Source organism: Dromaius novaehollandiae, chromosome 13 (genome assembly GCF_036370855.1).
Source record: "Dromaius novaehollandiae isolate bDroNov1 chromosome 13, bDroNov1.hap1, whole genome shotgun sequence".
Taxonomy (NCBI): Eukaryota; Metazoa; Chordata; class Aves; order Casuariiformes; family Dromaiidae; genus Dromaius; species Dromaius novaehollandiae.
Genome location: NC_088110.1, coordinates 10,137,961 through 10,155,856, shown reverse-complemented (window position 1 = coordinate 10,155,856; position 17,896 = coordinate 10,137,961). Strand labels below are relative to the sequence as shown.

The 17,896-nt window shown below is 33.7% G+C and overlaps 1 protein-coding gene across 9 annotated transcripts in view; it reads left to right on the top strand.

Moving 5' to 3' along the window:
* PHKB (phosphorylase kinase regulatory subunit beta) overlaps positions 1-17,896 on the top strand; it is a 104,585-nt gene that overhangs the window by 8,241 nt on the left and 78,448 nt on the right. For 6 of the 9 annotated variants that reach the window (XM_026102239.2, XM_064519588.1, XM_064519590.1 and 3 more), the window contains 4 exons: positions 2,080-2,169; positions 7,018-7,156; positions 12,571-12,670; positions 16,331-16,438. In XM_026102239.2, coding sequence (XP_025958024.2) covers positions 2,080-2,169; positions 7,018-7,156; positions 12,571-12,670; positions 16,331-16,438 — 437 coding nt within the window. Of the gene's footprint in view, positions 1-82; positions 101-2,079; positions 2,170-7,017; positions 7,157-12,570; positions 12,671-16,330; positions 16,439-17,896 lie in introns of all 9 variants that reach the window. The other 3 variants (XM_026102242.2, XM_026102240.2, XM_026102241.2) reach the window with 1 other exon arrangement.

The window sequence follows — 17,896 nt, the reverse complement described above, 5'->3', positions numbered from 1 at the left end:
AAATCTTCGTTGCTCTGAAATAGAAGCCAAATATATGTTTTTTGTTCATGATAACTTTATTTTGTTTCTCTGTTGGCCACAGAGGGTCACAGATTGTCTGGTAAGTATGTTACAACTGAATTTTATACTGGAAACTGACTTCATGTGAATACTCAGTGCTCTTAATGGTGCAGTTGCTAGGGTTAACAGTTTGCAAGAAATAGACATTCTGAACATGCACAGTACTATGTGCTGTATATACATTATATAGTTAACAAATCCAAGAGTTAGAATCTTTATTTTGACTTTGAAAATCTAATAAGTAAATATATATAGAATATTATAAATTTACTATATTTTATGCAAATACGTCACTGACCGAAGATATTTTCCTGTGCATGTTTTGTCCCACTTTAACTCAATCACCTGTAGACAGTTACAACTGCTGCAGGTCAGTGTTTTGTGCTTTTGAAAGACAAGTGAATCAGTAGTCTAACAATATAAATTGTGGATCTTCTAAAGGACAGAAATTCCTAGGCAAAAAGAAGTAGTAAAAATAATACTGCTTTGAAAAAGTCATTTAAATTGTTTTCGGAGTGTTGATTTTTTTTTTTTTAAGAAGGTATGAGATGCATTATATATAACATCACAAAATTCTTTTTGCATTACAGAACAACTTTTGTTCCTTTTAGCTTGGTTTCTTAGGAAAACAAATTAGTGGACTGTCTATACTTCCCTCTCAGGCCCTTTACCCCCCTTCATGCTTCTTGTACCTTGCTATTATAGTAGTAGTCTGTCTGGTAAAAGGCTGTAGTGGAAGCTACCTGCAACATGTGTTGCTAAACATTAGCAGAGAATCCACACAGAGCAGAGCCACAAGTGTCTGCTCAGACAGGGGTGTTTTTGTTTGGGTTTCTTTTGGTGGGAAGAAAGGATCTTTTTTTTTTTTTTTAAACTGCTACTATTGCAAAGCAAAAGTAATACTAATTTGGATGTGTGAACTCTCTATTTATTTGAGCCCTTAGAGGGGCAAGACTACTATTGCAAAGCAAAAGTAATACTAATTTGGATGTGTGAACTCTCTATTTATTTGAGCCCTTAGAGGGGCAAGAAGCATTTTCCAGTCTCCTTACCAGGGGATTTGGGTAATAAAGTCTCTGACACCACTCCACGCACATTCATTTTCTTTGAGTGAGAGTCCTGTATATGGACAGTCTCCTGTCTGATGGTTGGATATGCGCTCGGAGTACAGATGAAGGAACTTGAATTAGAGCACTCTGCTGCATCCTGCCAGAACTGCTTGGCTGTCTGGAACCTCCTTGGCAGTTCATTTCCCTGAGCTTTTCAGAAGGGACAGCATGTAGTCTGGAATAGAAAGGAAATTTTTCTTCTTCCTGTTATCTTATCAAATGACTCTGCAGGAGATCTTGCCATCCAGAACACTGAATAAAGTCAAACTGATTTATAGAAGGAGAACATCATGCAACTCTTAAATTGAAAATTGGAAATTAACGTTTACCTCAGTAATTTTTAAGAAATTATGTGTTTCCAACAGGCAGCTCATTTCAGCTACTGGGAAAACAGACTTTTCAGGTGCAAATAGTAATGAGTATGTGGGACACTGAGAAAGAAGGATGTGGTTTTGATAGCATTGTATTTGTCTGGCGTATAGGTAATTTGGGGCTATATCAGTTGGGTTTTCAAGCTTCAGTAGTATCAGAGAACAGGCTAACCTTTTTTGTGTTTCAAAACATGAATTCTGCTTTTTGTGGTAGTGCATGAAATAGTTTGTCTTCAAACAATTAACCTACACACTTATGTAGCATTTGATGTAGCTAAATACCTGCAGGCATTGGTGATCCAGATGGAGGTCTTGTTTGCATGGACAGATAAGATGGAAAGAATATGTATAGAAATGTTATATTCTTTGAGATTATAGAAAGATTATAAGATTTTTTTTGTTTGAATTGAAATTAAATAAAATGTGTTTTTGTATAGCATAAACATGAAGAAATCATATTACAGTAATCTTTAGCAGTAACTGAAACTGTAAAACTAATTCTGATCTTGTTTTTTTTTTCCTTTTGTTTCTTTTTTTAGGGTCAATTTATGAGCCACTTAAAAGTATTAACCTTCCAAGACCAGACGAGGAAAGTGTATGGGATAAATTAGATCGTTATTACAGAATTGGTAAGTAAACTTAAGAATTGTTCCTACTGTGGAAGGTCTTTAGTGTAAATTAGTAAAATATTTACATGTATGGATATGATAGAATGAGCTTTGTTTCAGCATAATATCTGTAGTCTTTAATAAGAACTTTTCTTTTCTTTTCCAAAAAGTGCAGGGATCCATCATTACAATTCCTCATAAGATTCCTGTGATAATATAATGCATATGTATGGATATTTCATACATTGCTTGAAAAATCTTGATCTGTAAATAGTGTTCAAAATTAGCTGCTAAATGCTTTCTCAAATGGTAAGAATGGATTCTGAGATGCACCTGATAGTCTTGGATAGGGAGGGTTAAGGTGATCTGCTGACAGTTTTTAATGCTTTAACTAACCCATGTATGAATTGTAATTGATATTTATGTGTTAAATATCATTCATCCATTATTACTTGTCCACTGTTCGCAGTAGTAAACTTTGACTTTTCCTACTTGAGGATAGTTTCCTAAATTCCTGCTGGGAGTTTGAAAGGCACAAAAAATAATGGATTGAATTACATCTTTTTGCTGAATATTAGATTGGACTTCCAATACACACTTCTAGCTGTAAGACTGAATTTAGAATTCTTTTGGATTAAACAGTGATAAAATGATAGCCTATTATTATGCTGTTAGTCATATAAAACTGAGAGAAATTTTAAATGGAAAAAGCATTCTTGCAGTGTTTGTAACAGTTCAACAGGTAATGAGTAAGAATTCCAGGGTATTCACTGAAAATGTGAGGCAGCTTTAGCCTTATTTACACATTTTGAAATTTGTTTCAATTTGTTCATACTTGCAATGTCCTTAGCCACTTTCATTTTTACATAACTCCAGACTAAGCAAACTACGTAGGGGATAGCTTTCTCCTCTCTAGCGTTCCATGTTGTGTGTGGTTTTTTTTTTTTTTTTTTTTTTTTTTTTTTTTTTTTTTTTTTAGATGAGCTTACTCTTTTACCTTTCTAATGTATATACTGTCTTGTTTAGGACCTTTTTAAATTTTGATCTGTATCCGTTAGTTTTGGATGGGGATAGGAGAAGAGGAGAAAAAAAATCCCTTTGGTATCATTTAGATGAGCAGGGCCATTTGCACGGTAATCCTCATACTACTTTTTGATTCTCCTAGGGAGATCCCTCCAACTGAAATATTGGAAATGGGATAGGAGAAGATATCACAACTATATTTTAGCACTGAGCTTTTAGTTATGAGGTTATCCATATAGTTGTTTCTGAATTGTTGAATGAAAGAGTTCAAAGTATCTAGCATAGATAATTAAATATACCTATTCCAATTTTGCCATGTTGTTTTGTTGTATTATTTTTAAGTGCTGTTAAAATGCGTCCAGCCTGATTTTGTAGCTATTGCAAAGACCTGAAGTTAGTAGAAATTATATATGTATATGAAGGCTTGAGGCTACTGTTATGAAAACATTAGCCTTGTTTTTTAAAAAAAAGAAAAAAAAAAAGTACTGTTCCCAATTTAATTTGGACTGTGATTGCTGGAAGTATACATATTACACTTTTACACAGTAGAGTATGAATTTCTTTCACTGCTCAGTAATGGTAATTATTCGTCTGTGTTGTTTGTATTATTCTGTGTTGAGCAGAAGCAACACTGCCAATATTAACTACTTAATTAAATGAGGAGCTTATTCTATGTATTACTATAAATATCGTGGAAAATTTTTGCAGCTTGAGTTTCTTGTTGAGTTATAATATAGATTTATTCCTTTTACATATGTGTACAGTTGCATCTGTGTATTGAAGATATATTACTAAAGTTTCTGAGTTTCATAGGAAATAACGGAAAATTTTAGGTCCCGATCAGATTCTGAAGCTCACATTTGATATTTGCACAGGTATATTTAAAAAAAAAATCAACAAACCTGAAATGTGATTTTTTTTTTTTTTTTAAACTGTCCAAATAATTGTTTAGCTACTAGCTGTTTCCTAATTTTGAATTAGTACCAGGTCTGTTTACAAAGTTTAAAAAAAAAAAAAACAAAACACTGCAGGTAATTTTGAGAATTTCTTTTGGCATAAAACCACTGCTATAAAAGTCACATTCTTTTTGAAATTGTCATTACATTTGGCGTGTCTCCAGATCACCGGAGGATAAATGCCATGGCATGAGAATCTCTACCATCTGAAATCTGGAATCCAGCCAAGACTACAGGAAGTTATTGACACTCTTGGATGACAGCCTAGGCTTCTCTCATTATTTTTTGTCTGTTCTGAAGTTGAGGGTTTATTCAGTTAAACCTCTTTAAATGAGGAAATGTGTGGCTAAAATAGATGACAAGCAAGAACGTGGTAAGGAAACTGGACAGTGTTGGGAGAGAAGGATGACTTACTGGGAGACTAAGTTGGAGCCAGTGAGTGACTGAAGAGCCTGACAAGAGAGTAATTGGAGTAGAATAGGAGCGGAAAATGCTCTTTGCTGTGTGGCTTTGGCTTTGTAACTAAATAAAGCATGTGAGAAACAGTAATTCTTTTCATGATAAAGAAGGGAGAGAAGAGATCATGTAAGTCTCCTTGACTGTCTTCAGAGACGAGATGGCACTGAGGATGAGTAAAGCATGTAAGAATAAAGCTATACACACTGCATATGGATTTATGCTGTTGTAGTTACTTCATTAAATAGTAAAAAAGATTTAATTTAAAACTTGGCAAAGTCAGTGATAAACTTAACTAATACAGAGTTAAGGCTGTTTAGTGGTGCTGTGTGTCCTTTCAGAATATCTAAAAAGTTAAGAAGTCAAACTGCAAACCAGAAACTTAACAGTCAGTGTAAGTCTATGGAACCTCAGTGTTAATGTCAATCTTTAATGCTTCAGGATGCTGTAAAACACATTTATTTGCATGCTCTGCCTTTTGAACAACTCTGCTTATATATGCTCTACATTAGGAGGAAGAGCAAATTCATTCTATGTTATGACAGTTGCACCTTTCGACTCCTGATGCTATTTAGCAGTACTTTTGCTCTCCATTAAATTGGTAACCTGTACTCCTCTCTTTCCTAACTACTGAAAACACTGCTGGCAAAAATACTTCTGTGTCCAGCAACTGATAAAATCCAGGTATTATACAATACTGAAACGAAACAGACTGAATTTCTCAAGCTACAGTTTCCTCATTTTTTGATTACATGTATTCATTCTCTTGGCTCTGTAAAGACATGGCTATCTCAAATCACTTTATACCGCAGCTGCAGCTCTCTTCCACTACTGCTTGCATCACTGAACTATAAGCAACAAATAAAACCAAAATTCTCACAGATAACTCCCAGTAGTGACTGCAAGCTCACAGGAATTGGACGTAACATGGGGTAGGTCCTTAACACTGAAAGTTTCCCAGAATTTTCAGAATAGTTTCCTAGACCTTTCTGGAAGGTGAATGTTCATGAGTGTCCCCGGAAAACTCTTAGCTTTGTGTTTGTAAAGGAAGCTTTTTTCAGTGACTTAAAATGAATGTTTTAATGTTATTTTCCTAATACTGGTGACATAATGCATTTTTACTTTCCAAAACTTTAATATTGGCTAACTTATTTTAAATCAATTTCAGTATTTTTGTTTTAATTGGGAGATCATTTTGAGCCAAAAACATAGGGGGATTATTAAAAAAAAAAAAAAAAAAAAAAAAGTCCTGCCTGTTTTCTACAGTCAGATTATTTAATGGCTATGCAATTCATTGCTGAAGTTCTAAGCTTTAATCAGACAAGGGTATAGAATAGTAAATATTTTTTTTCCATCCTTCTGAAAATGTGGGATGAAACTTCCTTAACTTGAATAGCTTTTTGAAGTGAAATTTCTGAATTGTGCTTGGTCTATCCGTAGATTCATTACTTTTTGTAGATGCATTGCTTTTATCTTTCTTACGGAGTAGGTGATAGTTCAGTTTACTTCTAAATTCTAAAGCAGCAACTTTATTGTGGTGCTTGCTATTGATCTATGTCAGGCACCTCTGTTGCAACCAGTCTTCTACCTTGGTTAAAAATATACTATTAATATGTAGTCCATTCTAGAATAATCTATATTGACTTTTGTATGTAAAATTTTTATCAAAGTTGTAATATAATACAAGTTACTGAAGAGTAATGCAAGAAGAAGCATAAAACTTTAATTTTCCTTTAGAAATACTTAATCTGTAATACGTAGATAATAGACTTTTTTATTGGTGCTTGATGACTTTCTGAAGAAAGTGCTTTTGTGTCTTATAAGTGAACTGTTAGAAGGGTCATATTCAAGGGCCATGTATCTTGTAGCACTCTGGTGATTCTTTAGTTTTTGGGAAGCAATTCATAATAAACAATAATAACAGTAAGATTTAGCATTTTAATTCCTTTTTGGCAACTTGGAAATTACTGTCTCACATTGTTTTTATGTTTAGGTACTGAGTAAATAATTGCAACTGTCCTTTTTCCTTAATTATCCACTTTTTTTTTTTAACACACTGATAGTCTATTATTTAAATTATTTTAGGGGCAGTCAACATACTATATCCCCTTTTCTTGTAAAAAGGGGAAAATGTTTATGTACCTTTAAGTGGAAATTACTGAACTACATTGGAGAGATTCTATACTGAGTGGACTGTAGTATGGTAATAGAGCCATATAAATTGTTTTGAATATTTACTTTTGGGGAAAAAAAGTTTCAATATGACTGAAAAAATAAGCCAAAAAGGAAAAAAATACTTTTTGTATCTCCTTTCTTTGGTTTTGCCTTGTGCATTCTCTAGCAGGTTATTCACATTTTCATTTCTCTCAGAAAAGCTATGTAGAAAGTGGAAGAAACATAAATGTTATTAATACTATTTTTTTCACTTTTTCAGTTAAGTCAACGTTGCTACTCTATCAAAGCCCAACCACAGGTCTGTTTCCTACAAAGACGTATGGGGAGAACCGAAAGGCAAAAGTACAAGACAGTCTTTACTGTGCTGCATGCGCCTGGGCATTAGCCCTTGCTTACAGGTGAATAACTTCTAAATTCACTGCCACATTTCCTTTCTGTTATGCAATACCCTGGGAATGTTTTAAGAGACAAAGCTTTATCAAAAATAGCTTTGTAAACCTATACAGATGGTACACATTTCTGAATCTCTCTAAAAATATTTACATAGTTACTAAACTAAAAATGTCACTCTAACTTCTTGTAAGTAAACAGATGTTTTCATATAATTTCATTGGAACCAATATTCTGAAACAGTGGAATTAATGCAAGCTTTAAAAAATAAACATTATTGCAGCAAACTGTACTCGAGGAATACTCCTGCTTATTGTAAATGTAGAAGGAGGGTTGAGAGCAGAAAGCGATGTTACAGGTAGTAACAATCGGAGTACTTGCAGGACATAGAATCCTTGAATACTAAGAAATAAAGATTTGGGAAATAACAGTGACTGTCCTTGGTAGGAACTAAGATCTTGAGACTGTGCAAACAAAAAGGCATTTGTTTGGATTTCATCATATGTTGACTTATTAAGGTTTTTTCCTTTTTCCTGTTGCCTCCCTTCTACTCCATTTGTCCGCAATTCCACTCTGACTATGTGTGTGTTAATTTCTTAGCCCTAGTGTATTAGCTGTTTAGTGGTATAGGCTGTCAGTCCACCAGAAAAACACCCCCTTGTCTCATCAGAGTAATTGATGAAACTGAGTGTAGTCAGCTTAAATCAAAGGCAAAACTGAGTTGCAGCGTTAATTCCACATCTGTGTTGGTTTAGACTATGGTGGTTAGTTTGCATGAAATATTAGGGTTTATGTATTAAGATGTTTCCCAGAGTAGTTGGAAAGGACATTACAACAAGATAATGCCACAAGTCATATCCAACTATGAGAATAGTCTATTAATTATTTCATTCCAAGTGTTGTGCTAAGCCCAAGGGATGTTAGCATCTCTTAACATAATCAGTGGTTTGGTGGGAGGAAGGACGTTGTCCCTTTGTATTTAGGCTAATCACTAAAAAACGGGAAGATTTCAATGTAATCCCAAAACTGGATCTCAGTGATGATGGAAAATGGTAGGCTAAATTTTGTAAAGGAAGTCTTACATTCTCAGGTGGTTTTTAAGATTTATCTCCACTAAATTAGTAGAGGAGTTGTGAAGATTGTCATAGCTTATATCTGAATACTTCCCCTTCCTTCTCCAAAAATTTCTTTAGAGTTTTCTTGGGAGAATAGGGTTATTACTTAGGTAGGTAGAATAGGTCTGTTCTTTTGTTAGCAGTGTTTATTTCTCAGATCATTTTGCAGTCAGATTTGAAACTGAACCACAGTCTTATGAAGTCATCAAAATATGCAGGCTTTAAGGATTTTAACATTGCTTTTTAATTCATATAATTAACACTATTCTTGAGTTTTTTTCTTTTTAAAGAAAACTGTTAAGTGTTTTGTCCTGAATAGCCACATTAAAACCAACAAAAACCAGTATGTGACATATCTTCAGTATACTGCAATTTTTATGAAGAATATCTGTTCTTCAGCTTAGTGGTAGTTTTACAATAAAGAGTTCCTAATTAATTCTTGATAGGTTTAATGCCTTCTGTCCAGCTGCTGTCACAATATTGCATTACAATGTACCTATTTTAAAATAAGCAATAATATTTGGTATCTGTGGATTTGAATATTTGAATGTGCAGTTTAAATACTTAATCTCATTTACTGGTGCATTAGAATTTAAGTATCACTCAGGTATGTAAAGATGCTAGTCTTCAGAAAACAATTTTACTGTTGATTCATTTTCCCCTGGTTCTCATTCAGCCCTCATTTGAAAAGTTTGACCTTTAGCCTCTGTGAATAAAAATGTATTCTTGCCATAAGCCTACTTTAGGCACTCAGATAAATCATCAAAATGTACAGGTTTAGTTGTACTTACATTAGTATTCTAATGTAATTATTCTAATTATCAGTCCATATTCTTTTTCTAATTTTTTAGGTTCATTTTCTGTAGGAATTCCTGTAGCTTGTTGTTAATGTGTAATGCTAGTTTGTTTTCTATGGCTACGTTTACAATAACAAGTAATTTGGCTCAGTAAGAATGCATCAGTGACTTCAATGAGTTGGTCCTGAGGTGCCTATTCCTACACCATATGTATTTTGAAGGTTTTACATCAGACTGGGTATAGCCTAGCTTCTTAGGCCAAACATCCCCCCCCGCCCCCCCCACACCATTCTCTGCCCCATGCATATAATTCAGAGCTGTTCAAAGGACTAATCATTAATTTTGACCTTCTGTTGGAAGACTGCAGGAGTTAGAGAGATTAGAGCACATTTGTTATAGTTTAGTTTATTCCTAGAGGAATCTTATTTTCTGGGCACCTGAGCTGCTTTGTATATCAAACCAACAGGTGGTAAGTGGGGATGATTAGGGGATTCCCTTCAAAGTTGCAGGGCTGGTTCAGACTAAAATGCTGATTAATATAGGCGCAGCCTACCTTAAGCTTCAGATCCAGATCAGAGTATATAACTTGTTAAACTTTCTGTGAAACTAGGGAATTTGGATGGATGAAGTTTAGGGCTTGTAAAATACAACGAGATTCACAACTCACGTTGCAATGACTTACTATTCTTTTCCAGCACTTTTTAGTATGACTGACTTAATGGGAAAAGTATGGTACCAGTTCTACTTAGACTTTAAAAAATTGTGTTTGCTAGCCATTTTTTAAGCAAGGGTCGTCCTTTCAAAATGTGTCCTGTGGTTTTAATCTTGATAATAGTAAATATTTTTACATTACTCTGAAATTGATCCCTATGAAGGATATTACAAAGTTTCCATTCCTAAATGGTTTGCTTGCATTATAATCTTAGTAAGATTATTATTTACACAGTAGCAGCAGTCTTAACACCCAGACTAAATTACCAGATATTTTGGAATATTGTTATTTCTGACAATACAAAAGAAGTGGGAAGAAAAAAAATTGTATTTGTTCCTAAGCAAAAGTTTTTTTCACAGCTTTATAGGAGGTTTTAGTTTTATTCACTTTGATTTTCTTTCATCTGCTTGATAGTTAAGTGGACGGCCCCTTGATTTCTGCGATGTTATCATCTCAAGGTGTTAAGCAGGAGCTTTTGATAAGAAAACAGATAGGCCTGACACACAATGGTCTGATAGATTTAATTTAATGTTTTACTGTGCCAACTGTTAGTTCTTTTTGTTCTTTTTCACTGCTGTTTCATTGGAGTAGTAGGTTAGGAATTTGTGTGGTATAGTAAGACTTCAAGAATTTTTGGAGAGTTACTTCCCATAATATTTTATTTATAATGCTCTCTGCTGTAGGCATAATTAGTATGGAGATTGCTTTTCAGGATTTAGAATTCCTTCTTTCCTTCCTTGCCTTTTCCCTCTTCTCTCACCCAAAACAATACGGTAAAGGTGGTGATAATTCAAATACAGTTTTTTTAAGAAAGGAGAGTAACATGCAAATATTGGGTAGTTTACTCTCTTTCAATAGTCAACATCATGTAGTGAGTTAGTAATCACTTTCTTTGACAAAATTCTAGTATATTTTGCAGAAGGAGAGCCAGAAATAGCATGGGGGGCTACTGTTGAAGATGATCTGTTTAGTGGGTAAAAAGTTTTGAGTTTCTTTTCTGTGTCTACTTATTGCTTTAGATTCTATACCTTTGAAACTAATGTGGAAAAAACCCCAGTTATTAAAAAATGTTGGACTTCTAAGACATTTTGTTTCAAATGAGGCTTTTTGAAAGAGAAGACATGCTTAGAGGGACCTTTTTTGTAGTTACTGGTCTGCACTTACTTCTAAAGTTAATAGACAAAACCCAAACTTTTAGCCATTTAGCATCAGTTTAGGTTTTGACATTAATTGGTTTAGAGTTTGACAGTATCTTGAAGGTACTGTGTGTGAGATTTAAGTGAATTTCAAAATTTTGAGAAATTAAGATTCAGAATATGTGATTATTACTTTCATTTCATTGTATTGAGATCTTCACACCTTGTTTTAATTCTTTCTGTAGATTGGAATAAAAGCATTTAAAAAATAGAAAAATTTTAGGAAGAAGAATAAAAAGTGCAGAGCTGATTGTTCTGAAGCCTGATAGAAAAGAGCATGGGACAACTTTGCCTGAGTTATAGTCTTTAATTCCCACTATTTAGAGTCATACAAGATGATATGAAATCTTGCATTTGAAGGAAGGGAATAGTGGCATGATAAATAGTTTGTGTGTTACTTCTACTTATGCTCATTAGCAGGGTCCCATACTAGCTGCTGCGCAACCAATTTGCTTTGATAGGCAAAGGTCAAAGATTTTAATTAAATATATGGCTAAAATCAGAAGTGAGCCAAGGCACAGGACTCACTGTGGAAGTCTGCATTATCTTCCGTATGCAGATTCCTGTGCCTGACTCATACCAGTGCTGGTCTTCACTTTTATAAAGGCTGCATTCCTTGAGAGCACATTAAGAAAATAAATGCTGCTTTTGAAAGTAGAAGAGAGAAAACCTAGGTTGTTGCACATGAGAAAGCTCTGAGGTTTCAGCATTTCTTACTGCTCTTTGGAGTTACAGTAATGTTGAGAATGAATCCTACCACTCCCCCCGCCCAAGAAAAACCCAGCAATCCAGACCCCAAAACAAAAAAGGCTCATTTTATATAATCTGGTTTCATTCATTTTTTGTTTGTTTCAACTTTATAATTAAGGTAAGTGCATTTCATGTATCTAAGATTACGATTTAAATAGTATGATCTTTTTGGATGTGCTATGATTTTTAAAGTTATTGCTGACTTTTTGATTTTCAATTTAGGGAGCAGAACCTCAGTATAAACTCTTAACATGTTTGGGGGGCTTGCGTGAATGCAATGATCAGGGTTGTTTACACACTGTATGTTTCTTATTGTTAAAATAATTTTGGTTTAGGCATTGCTTTTAATATATATTTAGTAATGTAACAGCTGTGAATATTGTTGATTTTATGATATGGAAATATTGAGGTACCTGGAAGTGTGTTTCTGAATATGCACAGTAGCTATCATTCAGACTCTTGTATGCACAGCTGTAGCCTATCAACATCAGGAGAGTATGCTTGATTATGAATGGCAGATATTTTGTAGAATTAAAGAGAAATTATCTTCATGTTTTGGATCTCTTGAGGAGGAAAACAAAATGGCTTGCCATGTTATAATAGCTTCAAGTTTGTTTTTTTTTAACTTTTATGATTTTGAAATAGAAATGTTTGTGCAAGTTGCAACATAAACTGAAAAACTTTTTTTAATTGAAAAAGTTTAGGTAGGGCTTATAAATATGTTGGTATGAATGTGGGTACCAGTATATAATGCTGTTAGTTAAATACTTAATATTCCAAAGCACTAATATGACCTTTAATTTTTTCCTAATGCATTTCCAATTTGTTTTATGAGTTATCTCTCTTACCCAGGCGTATTGATGATGACAAGGGAAGGACACATGAACTGGAGCATTCTGCTATAAAATGTATGAGAGGAATTCTCTACTGCTACATGCGTCAGGCTGATAAGGTAGAACACTGTAGTGTGGACACAAGCACTCACTTAATTCTAAAGGATTAATTAAAACTGTAAAAACTAACTTCTTCTAAATACAGATAAAATACAATAGGGGAATGCATTATTACGGTGTGGCTTAGCTAAGAACTGCTGCTTCATTTTTATCGGGTTCCAGCGTTGTTTAAGGTATAAAAGACATAAAGCCTTTTGCAAAATGAATAAGCTGCAGGGCATACTTCAAACTTACTTTCTTTGGATTACTTCTGCAGTTATTTATCACAGTTAAACATCAGTTCAATAATAATATATCTTTGATGTCTTTTTTTTTTTGGTTAATCTTTAAATGGAAAGATGCGGAATTTGTTTTAACTAAGGATGAAGCGTTTTCTTTATGCTGTTAACTTGGTTATTGCGTTTGAGGTCATTTTCCTTACCAGGTGATCATTCTGATCATTTTGCTAGGTCTCTTTAGTAGCAGCTTTCCAGTCTTTTACTTAATGATGTAAATTCAGAAAGACAGCAATGAAAAATTGATTGAGGAAACAGGCTAACTCTTGTCAGTGTACCCTGAATATTCTTAAAACTTAAATGATTTCTTATCTATGAGTAGTGTTTTTAAATTGTTGAATCATGTTCCACTTAGTCTATTTTTCTCATCAGATATAAGAAACTAAGGAGTGTATGAGAGTTAAAGGGGTTCTGTCATTTTAAAATTCACATATCTGAAATGTCTAGCTTGAACCATAACAGCCTATCAGAGTGTAAAATTAAAAGTAACGGGGAGGCAAAAGACAAAAGCTTTTCCCTATTTACTCTGGATACTTGGCAAAATTTTGTACGCTGTCAGCTTTGTTTTGTTTGATGATTTGTCATGTTTCACGTTGTGTAAACTAGAACGTAACGCTGTCAACCTCAGACAATTCTTTGGGGCGATCTTGCATTCTCTTGTGAGAGCTTTGTGGAAAGTGTGCATGCGTAATAAGAGTAGAGGTGTTCCTTTACGTAGCTGGAAGGAGTAGCAGTGTAATTTTGTGTGGTCCTTTTGCCTTCTATGTTTCTAAACATACAAGTCTCAAGAAGTAATAGAAGTACAGTATTGAGGAACTGCTTTAATTTCTTATACCTCTGCACAGAATTGAGTAACAGATAAAGCCTGGGGGCAAAACCCCCTTATTTTTCTCTGCATTGATAAGTTGTCTTCTAGATTCAGGTAAGAGTTAGGGCTTAGTGAAAGCCTGGAGATGTGCAATACAACAGAAATGCTTCCTTTATTGATGTTGCTTTTTGGACCCAGGGATGAGCAAAGCTCCAAGAGACTTAAGTGCTATTGTTGTTTCTTTCTCAATGTAAAGCACTAGGCAAAAGTATAAAATAAAGTGAAAAAAGAATAGAAAATATTCTTGTGGAGGTGTCCACTATCATTTGCTTGAAGAATCCAGAGCACATTCTTTGACTAATAGAACTTAAATAGTTAAAAATGTGTGATTTTCTTTCTTTTTCTTTTTCTTTTTTTTTAAGAAATAATACTTCATTTAAAAACTTGCAAGATTTTGTGTTATTTGGTGTATTTTTTTTTTCTCTGCCCAGCTAATCAGTTTCTGGGAAACAGATTTGAAGACGTCCTTTTAATCAAGTTTACAGAGTTATGGGACAAGATGAAATGAAACTGTTGCAAATTATCAAGATTATGATCAGTTATCCTGAAGAAGCAAAGATTTGTTTCATGAATGTAGTCATTTGCTTACTCTTAAGTGTTTTGTTTGTTTTGTTTGTTTGTTTTATGTTGTGCTCATTTCTAAGAGACAACTCTTGTCTTGGTATCGGGGATAGAAGTGTAAAGGGAGACTGTGTTCTTTTATAGTCGCTTTTATATTTAAGATCTGCAACTAGCTTTATGATTTTGTAGATTTTTTTTTTTAAAGCTGCTTGTATTTTTATCAAATAGTTATGTATCTTCTAAAAGATAAGACACAAAAAGGAGAAAGTGAGGATATTTCATTAATATGTTTACCCTTTTTAACTTCCTTTAGACACTGGAATGACTGAATTGTAGTCTTTCTTCATTAACAAGTGTAGTATATTATCAAAGTGCAACATCAAAAAAGAAAAAGCCTGTATTAAATGTTAGATATTATGGAAAAGTAGATTTTATTTAGTAAGTTCATGGGAGGATCTATGTAACAGACCTATATTTTACCTTCCCAGGCTTAGTGCTGCTGATTGTTGTCAACAAAGATCTGTTCAAATGTTAATCATCAGTAAAAGTGCATATGTTTTTGAATATTTTCGTAGTGAAAAGATAAACTATCAGTGTTGGTAGTTATCACAACCTAAAACATCTTCAGATTACAGCATTGGGTAGGTTTTTGAAGACTCATCTAACATGTAATGTGTAGTCAAAGTATCTTCTTTAATTATTATTTTTACTTGGCTTTTCCTTATCAAAATTCAGATATAGTGCATTAATTTTGCACCGTGGTTAGCAGTAATTCTACAGATAGATAGATATCTATATTCCATGTGATTATTTTAAAAGTTTAATGTCAGTGACTTATTTGTATTATTAAACATCGTTTTCATGTTACCACAGGGTTCATGTCACTCTAGGCACACAAACTCAGGCATGATGTTTGTGGGCACATGATATCAATAGTAATAAGGACATGGGGTATATTGCGAGTCCTGTTTATGCCAAAATTTTTCTCAGTTTTCTTAGTCTGTTTCTTTGTAGTCTCATATCTTGACCTAAATTGGTCTTGTTACAGTGGAGCTGTTGTTTTTCCCTTTGACGTGCAGTGGTTTGTTTTGAGGATGTTCAGTGCAGATATGAATAATTAGCATTAAATTAATACAGATGTCATACTGTTAATATATTGGTTGTCATTTTTCACCTTGATTACTGTAAACGCTTGTCTCTTCCTGCAGTGCAGTAATAAGCAATTTGAGGTACTTAACAGATATAATTCAAATTGGACTTTATTCTTAGAGACTGTGTATGGGCTGACCTGTGTAGAAGGAAGATATATAATTCATTTTATTGAGGGGGAAAAAAAAAAGCTAAAATACTGAGATGTGACTTGAATAGATGATTCTATGACAAAAACTGCAGGGGTTACATTCTGCTGCTATTGAACATATGAGTTGTAACCTCAAATGTGTTGAGTGTGTTCATTGACTAGTCACAATAACTCCATAGAATAGCATTCACTTACTGTCTTGCACCTGAATCGTACCTATGTATGATTCCTTGGTGGGGAAGAATATCCTATGAGCAGCGCTGAAAGCATCATGAAACTTGGATGATGTATTGGAAATGATTGCTAAACAGATGTAACCGTTGCCTGAAGGAACTGACGATTGTTAATGTTGCTGTAGTTTTGATCAAGTAATGTTGCCAGAAGATGAGGGTGACTAAATATCTACAGCTATGTTAGATTTTTTTTCCTACCAAGAAAAAAGATTAAATAGATCAACTGAATATTTCTCTTCTTTAAGTACATGGAAAATACACATTTTGATAAATATCATGAACTCTTGTTTTTAAGTTTTACATAGGTTGGTGCTCATATCAGGAAATTTTCAAATACCTGAGTTACATAGTGAATTTGTGGTGGCCAAATATATTCAAATTATTGACTTCGGTTTTATGTTTTGCCTTTAATTCACCTTCAGGTTCAGCGGTTTAAGCAAGACCCCAAGCCATCTGAATGTCTTCATTCTGTTTTCAGTGCACAGACTGGAGATGAGGTCTTCTCCCATGAGGAATATGGTCATCTTCAGGTAAAGTGTGTGTGTGTAAATGAGAGTTCGGATGTTTTTCAGATAATGTTGTGTCTGTTTTTTCATGATGCAGCTTTCTCAAAAGTTGTTAGATTTGTGAAAATTTGATAAATTGAGATTCCTTCTGTATCTTTTGATGAAAAGGACAAACTGTTTTAAAACTGACTGTGTGGTACATCTTGGTCAGAAGATACTGAAATAGCTGTGGGGAGATGTTTGTTTATTTTAAAGTTGCTTCTTGAACCTAACAAGTGGCTGTCAATAAATAATCCTGGCAGAAAAAAGTTGAAGTAGTCAGTAAAGTGAAAGATTCAGTGTAATCCTATACTGGAAACTCTATTTCTTATTTATGTACCCAGCTTAATTTTCTGGAAGTCTGAGCAATTTTATTTCATAGTAATAATTTAAGGTATCTTGCCAACATCTTTGTCTAGCTGTTAATTTGCCGTTCACTATTAGATGTAGTGTTTCCTAACAAAATTCATGATATGACTCTTCTGTTTATTGGTGTGGGGTTTTTTTTGTCTTTCATTTGCCAAAGCATTGGTTTGCCCTTGTGATGAAGGAGAGATTCCAGCCTTTTATTCATTTTCAAAAAATTGGGTAGATCAGTATTTTCAGAAGGTTGGAATATTTTCATTATTTTCATTATTTTCATTATTTTCATTATTTTCATTATTTTCATTATTTTCATTATTTTCATTATTTTCATTATTTTCATTATTTTCATTATTTTCATTATTTTCATTATTTTCATTATTTTCATTATTTTCATTATTTTCATTATTTTCATTATTTTCATTATTTTCATTATTTTCATTATTTTCATTATTTTCATTATTTTCATTATTTTCATTATTTCCATTATTTCCATTATTTCCATTATTTCCATTATTTTCCTTTGGCCCCTTCTTTGCCCTCATTTGCCCCTTCTTTGCATTCTGTTTTTTTGCATTCCATGACCTGACATACTCCTTCAGTTTTGGAATTGCTTGTGAGATAATTAGAAATGACAGTAGGTTCATAATTATTTAATTTCATGGTGCCAATGGCAGCAGAATAGTTCTGCTCTATAGTATATTTGTGTTGGATTTAGAAAACGTATATTATGAAAAAAATGGTTTATGGAATTATCCTAAATTTTCACTATTGTTCTTCTGAGTGAAACTTCCTGAATGTGCACACCTTATTATATCTGCAGGGAAACAACAATTTGGGGATCTGAGGAGCATGGTCTGATAGTTCTAAGTCTCTATGTCTCATGGCAACTCAGTTCCTCCTGTAAATGTGAATGCAAATTCCCTTCTGTCACCACAAATGTCCAGAAATAGAGGGGTTTTATCCATGTGAAGATAACAGACAGCAGCGTAACTGAGGCAGCTGAGTTGGGAAGAAAGGAATATATTGGACAGTCGGCCAGCTGTTATTGCTGTACTTGACTCTCTTCAGTCTGCATTA